Source organism: Arvicola amphibius, chromosome 9 (assembly GCF_903992535.2).
Source record: "Arvicola amphibius chromosome 9, mArvAmp1.2, whole genome shotgun sequence".
Lineage (NCBI taxonomy): Eukaryota > Metazoa > Chordata > Mammalia > Rodentia > Cricetidae > Arvicola > Arvicola amphibius.
The window spans coordinates 58892475-58906156 of NC_052055.2; the positions used below are offsets into that span (position 1 = coordinate 58892475).

The following is a 13682-nucleotide window of genomic DNA, read 5'->3' on the forward strand; positions in this document are numbered from 1 at the left end:
CTTGCTTCCACGGTCCACTGTGGCCATCAGAGCCTGTTCACCAGAACCCAAAAGGCCTTGGAGCTACCACAGAACGATGGTGGGAAGCTGTGGGCTGAGTTCGTTTGTAGGGTAGACTCTCATAGGTAGAAGAATTAGCAGGTCACCTGCCTCCAGGAAGTCAGTATAATGTGGCAGGAAATAACTTTAGGCTCAAAAGACCCAATTTAGAGACTGACCTTGAACTTGCTAGGTGGCCCAGAAGGTCAGGTGTTTGGCAACTGTCTGGGTGACTTGAGTATAGTTTTCAGAACCCCCACTAGTTGTCCTCTGACCTCTACATGTGAGTGTAGTAAACACATATGCTTCCTCTCTCATGAATAATAAATGATAAAAATGACTGATAATTAAAGGCTCACCTTCCCATACTTCCTTGTTCTTCCAATCACCAAAAGGCTCAAATCAGCCTGTGCTTTTTAAGCCATCAGTGGAAAGCAGGTGAAATCGCTGGGGTTGCCATCTCAGCTGGTTCTCTCATTGCAGGAATGTGCCTGCATTTCCCTTATCAGGGGATTAGCCCACCTCATACTGACAGAAAATTCATTAAAATTAACATTGAGTTTCACCTCCTAGTTTTCATTCTGGGTTTTTATTTTTGTTTTTAACTTGGGTGTCTGTGTGAGTATATGCCCACATGTACAAAGGTACCCATGAAGTCCAGAAAATATGTTGGATGGCCTGCAACTGGACTCACAGGTGATTATGAGTCACCCAAATAGGTTCTGGAGTCAGAGCTCTCATCTTCTCAAGCAGCAACTAGTACACTTAGCCACTGAGCCATCTCTCCAGCACCTCATTTTTGGTTTTGTTTATTTGTTTTGAAGCAGGGTCTCTCTCTATAGCCCTAGATATACTGGAATTATCTTTGTTCTCTTTGTAGACCAGGCTAGCCTCAAAATTAGGCGATCCACCTGCCTTTGCCGTCCAAGTATTATTCTGAGTTATTCTCTTTTGGGGGAGGGTGGTTTTGAGACAAGGTTTCTTTTTCTGTGTAGCCCTGGCTGTCCTGGAACTCGCTCTGTAGATGATGCTAGCCTTGAACTCACAAAGATCCACCTGCCTCTGCCTCCCAAGTGCTGGAATTAAAGGCATGCACCACCACGGCCCAGCTTATTCTGTGTTTTTAATGTATGGTCTTTCTTCCCTGTTTAACTCCTGTGTCCTTGTCCAGCTTGTCCCTCGTTGCATAACCACATTTTCTATGATAGCAGCTCATACTTTCCAAATACTCCTTTGTCTAAAGATGTCCTTGCTGGGCATGCCAGCCTGTATTTGTATGCCAGCACTGAGGAGGCTGACACAGGAACATTCGGAGCTACTCATGAGCCTGTGCTACCAAGGAAGAGATCCTGCCTCAAAACAAACACACAAAAAAGGATCTTCCTTGTTGCCTGGGTCAGAATCTTTCTCTATACCTAAACCAGACTGATCAAGGCAAGAACATCTTTAAATGAAAAGACTTCTGTATAGCATGTAGGGAAGCTGGTGTCAGAACTGATTTTATATATTTGACTTTATTACAACTAATTATTACTTAAAGCTATCTTTACTATGGGATTATTTAAAAAATCTGTTTAGCATTGTAGATCGAAAGCCAGCCCATCCCTTCTGACTGAGTCATCTGCTCAGTGGGAAGTGTGTCTCCCTCACAGTACTTTCACACAGTGGTGACATTGCAAGCAACAGAAATTGTGTTCAAGAAAGTTTAAGAGTAAACCAGGTGGTGGCGGTGCACACTTTTAATCCCAGCACTCAGGAGGCAGAGGCAGGTGGATCTCTGTGAGTTTGAGGCCAGCAAGGTCTACAAGAGCTAGTTCTAGGACAGCTAGAGCTACAGAGAAAGTTTATCTTATGGGGCAAGGGAGCTTTAGTAATATCAGACATACTGGCTCACCTTAGCGAGAGACATCCTATCCCAGACAAAGAAACGACACCTATGCTGAAGAGTAAATGGGAAGGACACCTGCCTCTTCTTACCCTCTGTAAAGATTGAGTCAGGACAAGGGAAAGGTGGACAATTAGGGATTGCTGCCTGCTCTCTCTGAAGCTATAAGCACCTGTATTGATTCCTTCTTTCTTGAACAGCTGCTGTCCCTTCCACCCAGTCCCAAACTACCAGACATGTGTGTTCTCAGTTCAGGCAGTGCTAAGAGTAGAAACTGCTGGAAGGCTCAGCTAGTCGGCTGTTCACGTACATGGCTGTTGGCCTCTGACATTCAGGAGAAAAGACAGTTCATGGGGGATGGGCATAAATCTCCAAAGAGCAGGGCTGGCTAGAAGGTAAAGGCACTTGTCACGCCTGCTGACATGAGTGGGACCCTCAGAACCCAGATGTGGAGGGAGCGAACTGACCTCTCCATCCCCGTGCGCATGTACACTCCCCACAATAAATGTGGAAGAGAAGTATTTTAAAGATGAAGAGGCTGGATTGATGGCTCATCAGTTAGGAGCTCTTCTGCTCCTGCAGAGGGGTGCGGGTTCTGTTCTCAGCACCCGTGTGCAGCTCACATGGAACCAGCTGGAACTCTAGTGCCAGGGGGTCAGACAGTCTCTTCTGACCTCCTCGGGCTCTGTATGCTTACGGTTGCACTTACATGTATGCAGGCGAACAGCCCTACTTGTAAAATCAAAATCCTAAGTATTTTAAAGGATGAATGTTAACTGAGTGTCATTGAATTTCAGTGCTGTGTTCACGTGGACCAACTTGCTCGTGGTGGTTGTGGAACTGTGTGGCTCTGAGCAGGAAGCACTGGACCTGGTTCCTCTGGGACCAATGTGGTCCTAGAAGAACATTACCTCATCGTTGGAGTTGTGGTTGTAGTGGACCCTGGGGTCATTCCCATCAACTCCAGAGGAGAGAAGCAGAGGATGCACCTCCGAGACAGCTTCCTGGCTGACCAATTAGACCCTATCTATGTGGCTTACAACATGTAGCCAGCCCTATAGGGGCCGTCCTGAGTATCAGACAGACTGAAGACCCGTGGCTAGGAGAAGGCTTGCCGCTAACATGAAGATTGGCTCCAGCGTAGCCTTCATCTCATCTTGTGGAATTCTGCAGTCACAGAACACCCAGGAAAGGGGAATTCTGTGGTTGCAAGGAAAACATGTTAGCAGCGCGTCAGACCTGACCCTGGTATCCGCGACAGCACGTTACTAAAGCAGTTACATGCATGTTGCATTTTCCTCAACTGGTATACATACCTGTATTTTTACCTAATGTTTTAGACTTTTATAAGGGAGTTTAATGAATTCATATGAAGGGGTAATCTGTGTCCCACAGTTCCCCACCCTGTACTGTATTTTGCCATTTTCCTGTAGTCAGGTGTTCTGCGAGGTTTCTTGAAATGAAACCGCCAAGCTTGAGTCAGCCCATAAGCAAATCAGATGATTGCGTGAGAGCTGCTCTGTACATCTAGTTGTCAGTTACAAGCATCTGACCCATGTTTATAAATAAGAGTGCGCATAACTCGGCTAAGGAGCTGAGCAGTCGGCTCGCCTAACTGCAACTGGTGTAGCCGAGCTCCCGCCGCCAGTGTGGTAGGACCGCCTGGCCCAGCGGTTTGCAGCACCTCCTGTCTGCACAGAAGCTGCCTGCATTGGTTTTTAAAACTTGTATTTCCAGAATTAGCTTAAGCTTCTAAGGATTCTTTAACCCCATTCCTCTGAGCTGAGAGAAAAAAAAAAATCTCATGTCGGGTATTTTAGAGGTAGCTAAGATCATCAATTCCTAACCTACTCTACGGAACCATGGTAGCTCACTCGGGCCAGTGTTGGAACTTTCCGCATTTAGAGTGACCATGGAGAATTGTGAGTTGCGCTCTTTCCATGCTCTGTGTCTGCAGATTACATGTAGAGCTTCCCCCATCCAGGAAAACTGAGGAGTGAGCTCATGAACTGTAGGCCGCATGTGCACATCTTAAACACTAACCAGTCTGGGCTGCCAGAATAGCTGGCTCCTCGGAAACAGGGAAGTCTGATGTATGCAAGAAACTCTTTTGAAATAACTGGTGCCTGGGCCACACTCAGTGTGGGACTGAGTTTGACCTTAGGCTCAGTTTCCTTTCTTTGGTCTGAAACTTCATGTATTTGAATATAGTTAAATTTTATTATTTTTTTCTTACAGAAATATTTTTAAAAATTAAAGAAAACTTCAAGTAAAAGAATTAACCTGTTAAATCAGAACGGTTCTCTTTGACCCGTTCCGGTCTATTGTGTAAATATTTATTTAGACTATTTTGATAATACATATTATTTACCCCACTGTAACATCCTGTAACTAAATGTGTTTTTAAGCAATTTGTAAGACTTGTAATTACCCTAAAAATAAGGTTTATTAAGCAAAGACCAGACTCTTCACCAGGGCAGTACTCCTGGGTTGCCTTCAAGCTTGTGACTCAGCCGCTATGGCCCCTTCTCCATACCCTCATCCTCCTGCCTCCTGCTCCACAGAAGGAAGACCCCCAGAGAGAGCTTTTACTTCAGGACCTTTGCATTCTGGGTAGGATTGGTTTGCATGTGATGAGGGAGGTCTTGGGGTATACAGGAAAGGGGTGTCTCCTGGAACCCCTTCATCTACAAAGAAAACAGCCTGCTTGTTTTGGAAGTCTTAAACTGTTTTTGCTTTGTTTATTTTTTTTTTTGAGACAGATCTTTCTACATAGCCCAGGCTAACCTGAACACCGTCCCCGTGCTGGGGTTGCAGGCATAAGTAAACTCTTAAACCAGTTTGTGATGATTTACTAAGCAAAGCAGGGGCCTGGTCAACAATTCTGCCAATAATCTGCAAATTCTAAGAGAAAAAAATGTAGACCAATCTATCTTGAATGATAACTTTTTTTTTTTTAATTTTGATTTTTTTGAGACAGGGCTTCTATGTGTAACAGCCCTAGCTGGTCTGTAACTGGATCTGTAGACCAGGCTGGCCTTGAACTCACAGAGATCTGCCTGTTTCCCAAGTGCTGGGTTTAAAGGTGTGCACCACCACAGGCTGGCTCTTGAATGGTAACTCTTACAAATGCAGATTATTATTAACTCGGTATCACCAGTCAGGAACACATTGCAATAAATGTAATGTGAGCCATGTCTGTAATTTAAACTTTCCTAATAACCACTTTTTAAAAAGAGGTTTCATTGTGTAACCCTAGCTGCTTCCTCCCTATATGGACCAGGTTGGTGACAAATTCATGAAGCTCTTCCTGCCTCTGCTTCCTGAGCACTGGGATTAAATATGTGTGCCACTATACTACCCATCTGAACACATCTTTTAAACATTTCTTAAAGTATATGGCATTGATTTTGGTATGTTTACTAAGAGTACTATTTCTTTGATATAAAATTATTGAAATTTTTCTAATTTTGGAAATCTTATATGTAGTAAACATGTTTTAGTTCAGACTAGCCACTTGAGGCCTCAGTGACCAAATGTGGCTAGTGGCTGTCACCATTCCTTCAAGCACAGGACAGTCGCCAGTTCCTCTCACTGTGACCAGCTCTCAGTACTTAGGGTGATTGTCAAGTTGTCATTCCCAGGTCATCTTTTTAAAAACGATGCTGGGGTGGAACATAGGGCCTGTGGTGAGCTCACCCTACCTTGCCCAGGCTGGCCTGGAACCTCTGCTCTTCTTTCCTGTCCAGAGTGCTAAGATTGCAGCAGATCCTTTCTGATCATGACTACTCTCCCCCGCCCTCCATTGCTTTGGGCCCATCCCCTGAAACCAGATTGTACTAGCAGAGAAAAACTGAGCGCTGCCCCTGGGAGCCTTGTCACTGCTCCCTCCTCGATGGGTCTGTCTAGACCCTGCAGTAGACCTTAACAAGAGTTTCTCCTTCCACAGCACTGGAAACTTCCTGGCTGAACTGACAATGAAAGCAGCCTTGAAATGAAGTCCATCATTAACAAATCAAAAACAGCCTGCAGCCCTGCCTGACCACTGGACATGGGGGCTAGGCTGAGCTCAGTTACACAAAGGAAAACTCTTTTTTTATTTTTTATTTTGTGTTTGTGTGTGTATAATAGGATTTTACTGTATAGCCCGTGCTGGCCTCAAACTTGAGGTTCTTGCCTCAGCCTTCCAGTGGTGAAATTACAGGCTTGTGCAACCGACCACACTTGGCAAGAGAAATGGTCTCATCTGGAAATCTGTGAGCTTTTGTCTGGCCCTCAGGAGAGTGACTGAGATGGACCAGCTGCACACATGCCATCCTGTGCATCTGAGCCCTCAGAATACCCACCGTGCCCACAGAGACCCCGTTCTCCCTGTACTGAGTCCTTCAGTGTGCGGTCGGATAGGTTCGGCTGCTGGGAGCCAGGCCTGACTCCACTTCAGTTCTTTGGCAGTGCTTGCTTAATGCTCTCCTGGAATCCAAGGGTCTGAGGCCTTAGGCTGCTGTTAAGGTCTCTGCCCCAAGCATGGTGCTCAGTATCTTAGCCAAATAAGTTACTTTCCTTGAATATCCGAGAATTTTAAAGTAAAGCAATGGGGACTTGTCCCCTTACCCTGGAGCTCCAGTATAACTGACTGCCTTAGAGTGGACCGTGTCATGTTTTCATGTGAAACCCAGTCCTCCACATGTGCAGCAGGCCTTGGCTTTCACTCAACAGTCCTGACTTAGACGTGTGTAGGGTGGGCCGTAAGATTTGTCCTGAGGAAGAGACTGCAAAGACATGAAGTTTTTAGTCCTAAATGCTGTTCTGTTTACTTTCTGTCAAGATGATATTTACCCCTGTCAAATTCAAACTATAGTACTGTGTAATTATGTATAAAGGTTTTTTTATTTATTTGAAATTAGATTAGATATACATTTTTAAATTTAACATCTGGCTGGACAGTGTTCTATTAACTCATTGAATGTGTTTCCTTTGTCTTGTGTTAATAAATATTGATGCTTGATTGTGTTTAATCCTTCACACATTTTGCTTATGTGTGTGTGGTGTGGGGACTGAACCCAGGTCTCCTGAAGGCTACACATCCGCATTCACTCTAGCATTCAGTCCCACACCTTTTGGGGACCGACAGAATGAGCTTCAGACATTAGGATGGAAGGTGACTGCGGTGGCCCAGCAGAGAGCTCCGGAGCTGTGCACTGATGGGGCAAGGGCACAGTACTGCTGCTTTGTAAACCAAATGGGTTTCTTTTTCTTTCTCTCTCTTCTCTTCCTTCATTTTGTTTTTCTTGGTTTTTTTAAGAAAGGGTTTCTTTGTGTAACAGCTCTGGCAGTCCTGGAACTCGCTTTGTAGACTAGGCTGGCCTCGAACTCAAAGAGATTCGCCTGCCTCTGCCTCCTGAGTGCTGGGTTCAGAGGTGTGTGCCACCACTGCCCAGCTTGGATTTTGTTCTTAAATTTTTTTTACTATTTTTTATCTTTGTGTGTGTGCACTGAGTGCATGCCTGAGAAGGCCAGAAGGTACTGAGTCCCATGAAACTGGAGTTACAGATGATTGTGAGCCACCATGTGGGTGCTGGGAACCAAACCTGAGTCCGCTTTGCAAGAGCAATAGTGCTCTTAACTGACAAGCTGTCTGTCTGCAGCCCCTTGTTTTTTTTTTTTTTTCCTCAGGGTTATTACATTTGAACTTATTTTGTTGGGATGAGGGGAGCTCGCTGTGGTGCCTGTGTGGATGGCAGGAGTCAATTCTCTTTGCACCGTGGGATCCCAGGTACCCAACAAAGGTCCTCAGGCTTGGCTGTAAGAATCCTTAACCACTTGACCCAGCTCTCAGGATTTCTCAGAGTAAAATGTTTAGTTTCTGCCCTCTGAGCCTGTGGCACGTCTGAGTTGCAGGCCATTCTTCTGCCTTGAGCTGGGCCGAGTTCCGGTCTTCCTGGATGTGGGGATTCATTTGCTTTAGCATTTCCTGGTCTCAGGAAACCTGAAGGGAGTCCTTTCAGTATAGACCAAGCTGTTTTGGCATTGAGGCCCTGCCTCCCCAGCTTGACAGACTGTTACCAAGTGATGCCCACCAAGAACAGTGTGTTTGAGAAAAACACAGGGCGATGCAGGAACCAGTCATGATGTATAGGGCAGTTAGGAGCAGTGGGTGAGAGCAGGCACAGAGACAAGGAGGACAATAAGGACCAGCTGGAGGCCATCATCTGAACTGAAGTTGGATTTTTACTTTTTTTAAGTCATGGTCTCTAGCCTAGGCTGGCCCCAAAACCCATCATGATCCTCCTGCCTCAACCTTTGGAGTTCTGGGATTAGAGATGAGATTTACTATGTCTGACCTGAACTTAAGTTTTGAAAGATGACATAGGTAAGATAAAACAAATAGGAAAAGCAGGTATGGTGATGCACACTTGTGATCCCAGCCCAGGGAAGCACAGCAGGAGTTCAGGCTTGTTCTCAGCTACATAGGCAGTTCAAAGCTAGCCTGGACCACATGAGACTCTGTCTCAACAAGCTATGTGTTTTGGACACTGAGTCATTAGAATTGCTATGATGTAGGGCTGGAGATGGCCCAGCGGTTAAGAGCACTGGCTGTTTTTTCCAGAGGACCTGGGTTCAGTTCCCAGCACCCACATGGCAGCTCACAACTGTCTGTAACTCTACCTCCAGGGGTCTGATACCTTCACACAGACATGCATGCAGGCAAAATACCAACACATATAAATGTAGCTCAGAACTGAGAATAATAGAGGGTTATTTATTTAGGGGTAGATTCACAAATCAGAATCCTCTGCTGGAACGGAGAACAGAAACTGAATCCCGCAGCCGGAAAAGAGGACAGACTCACACTTTACATCCGCAAAAGTAGTTTAAGAGTACACGCCCCAGTGGGCAGGTAACTTAAAGGCTACTGGCTGTAGGATTTCCTACAGTACCTCCCCCTTAGTTTAAATAAGAGTTCTAAGCCTAATACATAATTATATACAATAAGAACAAATATATTTTATCATAACTAAGGAAAACTATAATTTTAAGTTCTTCAACTCCATCAAAGACTCCAGAAGGATATACTATTACCTAAGTAAACAGGAAGTACATTGTTTGTTTTTTTTTTTTTTTTTTTTTTTTTGTTTTGTTTTTTCGAGACAGGGTTTCCCTGTAGTTTCTAGAGCCTGTCCTGGAACTAGCTCTTGTAGACCAGGCTGGCCTCGAACTCAGAGATCCGCCTGCCTCTGCCTCCCGAGGGCTGGGATTAAAGGCGTGCGCCACCACCGCCCGGCCCAGGAAGTACATTGTAAGCAACTTCCAAAACTCTAGAATTAACAGAGACATCTTGCTACCTGGACAGTCACCCAAAGTTCTTCTGTACTGTTGAGGCATCCATCTTCAGCCTACAGGCCCATAGTATCCAGCAGACTTTTCCATGAAGAAATTTCAAAGACAGTTCCACCTATATTGGCAGTTTGTCAGTCACTTTCTTCTGTGTCCTGCAGAATGTCTCACAGACTCTTTTATGAAGCAGGAATCCCAAAGGATTGTCTCACCTTTAGGGAAGTTCAGCAGTCATTTCTCTATGGGTCCTGCATGTCCAGTTCAGCAGTCCAGGCAGGAGCAGTTTCTTGCCCACATGGCTAGCAAACTCCGTAAGGAGCCTCTTCGGTGCCTGTCTTCCTCTTGAGTACTTGGTGCTGCCAGGATTGGCATGAAAAGTCTTAAGTTATTAAAACATTTTAAATGCCATATTCTGAAGGTCTCTGAAAGATTTGAAGAATACCCATCTAACTGAAATATATCTCTATACATCTAGAAAATCTAAGTAACATGACTACAAGCTTGACTATTATAGATGATTATTAACCTGTATTTTTAAATTATACATTACATTTTTAAATGAGCTGCCTAAACACAATAATACCTTAAGAGGAGAAATATACATATAACAAAATTCACCTTAAATTTGTATCAGTAAACCAAGATCCATACCAATGCAAATCTCTATAGCATATCCCCCTTTAAATGCATGCAGGCAAAATGCCAACACACATAAATGTAGAACAAATAATAAAAACCCAGAGACTCATTGGGGTTCAACCTGAAGGTCAGAAAAGCAAAACAGCCAACCACTGGCTCTTACCTCTACCTCAGTCCAAAATGGTGATGGTGATCCTGCTTCCAGGAGTCAGAATGAGACTGTGTATACTGTGTATACGACTGTCTCCTCCCAACTGGGTTTTTTTTCTTTTTCTTTTCTTTTTTTTTTTTTTTTTTTTTTTGAGACAGGGTTTTGGAGCCTGTCCTGGAACTAGCTCTTGTAGATCCCCTGTCTCGAGTGCTGGGCCACTATCACCCGGCTCCTCCCATTTTATATTCCTTTCTAGTGCTGGGATTAAAGGTGTGCACCACTACTGCCCAGTTTCTATGCAACTAGTGTAGCTACTATGATCAAAGGTGTGTGTCAGCCGGGCAGTGGTGGTACATGCTTTTAATCCCAGCATTCAGGAGGCAGAGGCAGGCAGATCTCTGTGAGTTCGAGGCCAGCCTGGTGTACAGAGTGAGTTCCAGGACAGGCTCCAAAGCTACAGAGAAACCCTGTCTCCAAAAACAAACAAAACAAAAAGTGTGTCACCACTGCGTGGTGTGTTAAAGCTGATCAGTGTGACTGTTTTACTCTCTGATCTTCAGGCAAGCTTTATTAAAATACAAATGAAACATCACTGCACATAAAATAAATCACTTTTTAAAAAATTGCTATGATGTGGAGGATATGTGAACCTTTAAATTTTATATGTTGGCTGGTTGATGCCACGAGCTACTGACCATCTCAGAACTGTCAAATGAACTCCTACTTAGAGGTTGATTTTAGTCTGTGCTATTTCTGAACGGACATCTAAACATTGAAAGATTCCAACAATAAGTTCCAGAGGTTGTGTTCCTCCAGAAGATTTTGTTCTGGTGGAAGCTCCACCTCAATCCCTCTCCCCCGCCTCATCTCAGAAAGCCTGTCAAACATGGCTCCTCCCCCAGAGGTGCTCAAGACCACTCCTGCATGCTATTTAAACTGCCCCCCAGAGCCGGGCGGTGGTGGCGCTCGCCTTTAATCCCAGCACTCGGGAGGCAGAGGCAGGCGGATCTCTGAGTTCGAGGCCAGCCTGGTCTACAAGAGCTAGTTCCAGGACAGACTCTAGAAACTACAGGGAAACCCTGTATTGAAAAACCAAAAAAATAAAATAAAATAAAAAATAAACTGCCCCCCAGAATACAGACGTGGTTGGGGGCCTGAAAATCACCCCGGAGCATTTTACTCATTAAATCCGGGCTTTTTCCAGTTTGCTTTGATGTGGTCTGATTTGGATTGATGCATGGCTGAGAGACTTATTGGGGGTCTTAAACTTTCCGGATTATCAGCCACGCAGTAGCCAGGTGGACAATGGCCTTTCTTTAACTCTATAATGGGCCAGCGATGTGTTCTCATGGTAAAACAGGCTCACCTGCAGGAATGTCAGGCTTCTTCTGTCCTCAGAGCTTCAGGCATCATACCTGGGAGCTTCTGGTGGGCATGTGGCTCATAGTTCACAACAAGCAGGAACCAATAGCTGTCTCCATTCGGTGATTAGTAGTAGAGGCAGAAAGTAAGCTACTAAGATTACAGTGTGAGAAAGGATGAAGGCTTGCAGTATAGAAAAGAAGGAGTCGGAGCGATGGCTCGGGTTAAGAGCACTGCCTGCTCTTCCAGAGGACCCGGGTTCAATTCCCAGCATCCACATGGCAGCTCACAACTGTCTGAAGATCCAGTTGCAGGGGATCTGACACCTTCACACCAATGCATATAAAATAAAGTTAAATAGGAAAAAAAGAAAAGAAGGAGTCAGAGAGATGGCTCAGCGGTTAAGAGCACTGGCTGTTCTTCCAGAGGTCTTGAGTTCAATTCCCAGCAACCATATGGTGGCTCACAGCCATCTACAATGAGATCTGGTGCCCTCTTCTGCCCTGCAGGTATACATGCAGACAGAACACTGTATACATAATAAGTAAATAAATTTTATAAAAAAAAAAGAAAAAAGGAGTCATGGAGCTGAAGAGATGGCTCAGTAGTTAAGAGCCCTGATTGCTTTTTCAAAGGACCCGGGTTCAATTCCCAGCACCTACATGGAGGCTAACAACTGTCTGTAATTTAAATGATACACAGACATATACAGTCAAAACACTAATGCCCATAAGGGGGGGCTCACAAGCAGAAAATTTCCTCCTATATCCCAACAGCAGAAGTAAGCTAAGGAGCTAGCTACTCCAGCTGGGCATGGTAGTACATGGCTTTTATCCTCTGTAACCTGGACGGCTGAAGCCGGACAGGAGTTCAAGGCCAGCCGGGGTAACATAGTGAACCCCTATTTAATAAAAGGCTGAGAGTGGTAGTGGTGGCAGTGGGGACCTACTTATTACTAGAACAGGTGAGAGCAGTGTATGAAATGTTAGGCAACCGTGTTTAAAGCAGGATCCTAGTGTGTCACAGGGTCAAATTGGGGTTTTTTTTGGGGGGGGAGGTGATGCGGGTTGAGACAGGGTTTCTCTAACAGCCCTAGCTGTCCTGAAACTAGCTCTGTTGGCCACACTGACCTTGAACTCAGAGACCCACCTGCCTCTGCTGGGATTAAGGGCCTGCGCCACCACCGACCAACACCGCCTAGTCTAAGGCAGTGTCATATGAGGACAACTTTAAACTTTTCGTTAGGGAACCAAACCCAGGCCTTCATCTATACCAGGTAAGTGCTCTCCTGTTGATTTTTCCTAGCCCAACCTTTACTTTCTGCTCCCTCTGCCTCCACCTCCTGGGATAGTAGGTTAACACCAGCCCGTGCGATGCTATCCCGAGGCCAGATACCGAAAAAACGAATAAAAGCCTTCCAACATCCTTTCGCCTTGCGGCGCACAGAGCGGTACCGGTCAAGGTCAGGGACCTCAACGCTGCCGAAAACTTAGAGCAAATAGCTCAGCCTGGCGTTGGACAGCAGCCTGAGCGAGAGTTAGGAAGCGAACCCAGGGACTTGCCCAAAACGCGCGCACCCGGCTCGCCGAGGTGACGACGTGCCACGTGAGCACGCGGTGACGCAGCACGCAGGCCCCGCCCCTCCTCACGCTCCGTGCACTGTTTGGCCCCCGTCCCGGCCCCCGTCCCAGCCCCCGGCCTGCCGCGGATCATGCCGCCAGAGACGCCCCTCGCGGCCGGGAAACGGTAGCCCCGGACGGTTGGCTCTCGAGTTACACTGGTTCTTCCCGGCCCGCCGACCCCAGGGAGGAGCGCCACCCCGCCGCGGTGTGCGGCTGGGACGTGAGCGAGCGGCGAAGTCGGCGCGGCCTGGGACGGGGGAGTGGAAGTTCCCGCCCCGGGCAGCGGCCAGGCGGCTCTGCAGGTACGTGGGGGCGGCGGGGCGGCCCGGACGGGAACGCGGCGCCGGCGGGGACGCAATGGCGGCCACGCGCCGGCTGGGGGTCGCGCACGGCTTGCCGGTGGGGGAGGGGCGCGGGGGTGGGACCGGCCGCGCGCTTCCGGCCGCGCGCCTCCCGGGCGAGCGCACGGGCGTTGGGCTCTGGTCCGGTGGCCCCGCGCTCCCGGCGCCGCGCTCCCGCGGCCCACGCGTGTCGCCGTGCGTAGAGGCGGGAATAGCGGTGACGACTCGCCTTCAGGCTGCAGGCACCCAGTCCTCGGGCTCCCACCTGCGCGACGGGGAAGCCGAGGCCCCCCGCCTTACGGTGGGGT

At 46.8% G+C, this 13682-nt stretch overlaps 1 protein-coding gene across 1 annotated transcript in view; it reads left to right on the forward strand.

Moving 5' to 3' along the window:
- The window catches only part of Dip2b (disco interacting protein 2 homolog B), a 157237-nt gene extending 150298 nt beyond the window's left edge, over window positions 1-6939 (forward strand). The window contains 2 exon segments of the mRNA XM_038342001.2: window positions 2706-2804; window positions 2807-6939. Coding sequence (XP_038197929.1) covers window positions 2706-2804; window positions 2807-2973 — 266 coding nt within the window. The 3' untranslated portion in view covers window positions 2974-6939.
- The last annotated feature ends 6743 nt before the right edge of the window (window positions 6940-13682 follow it).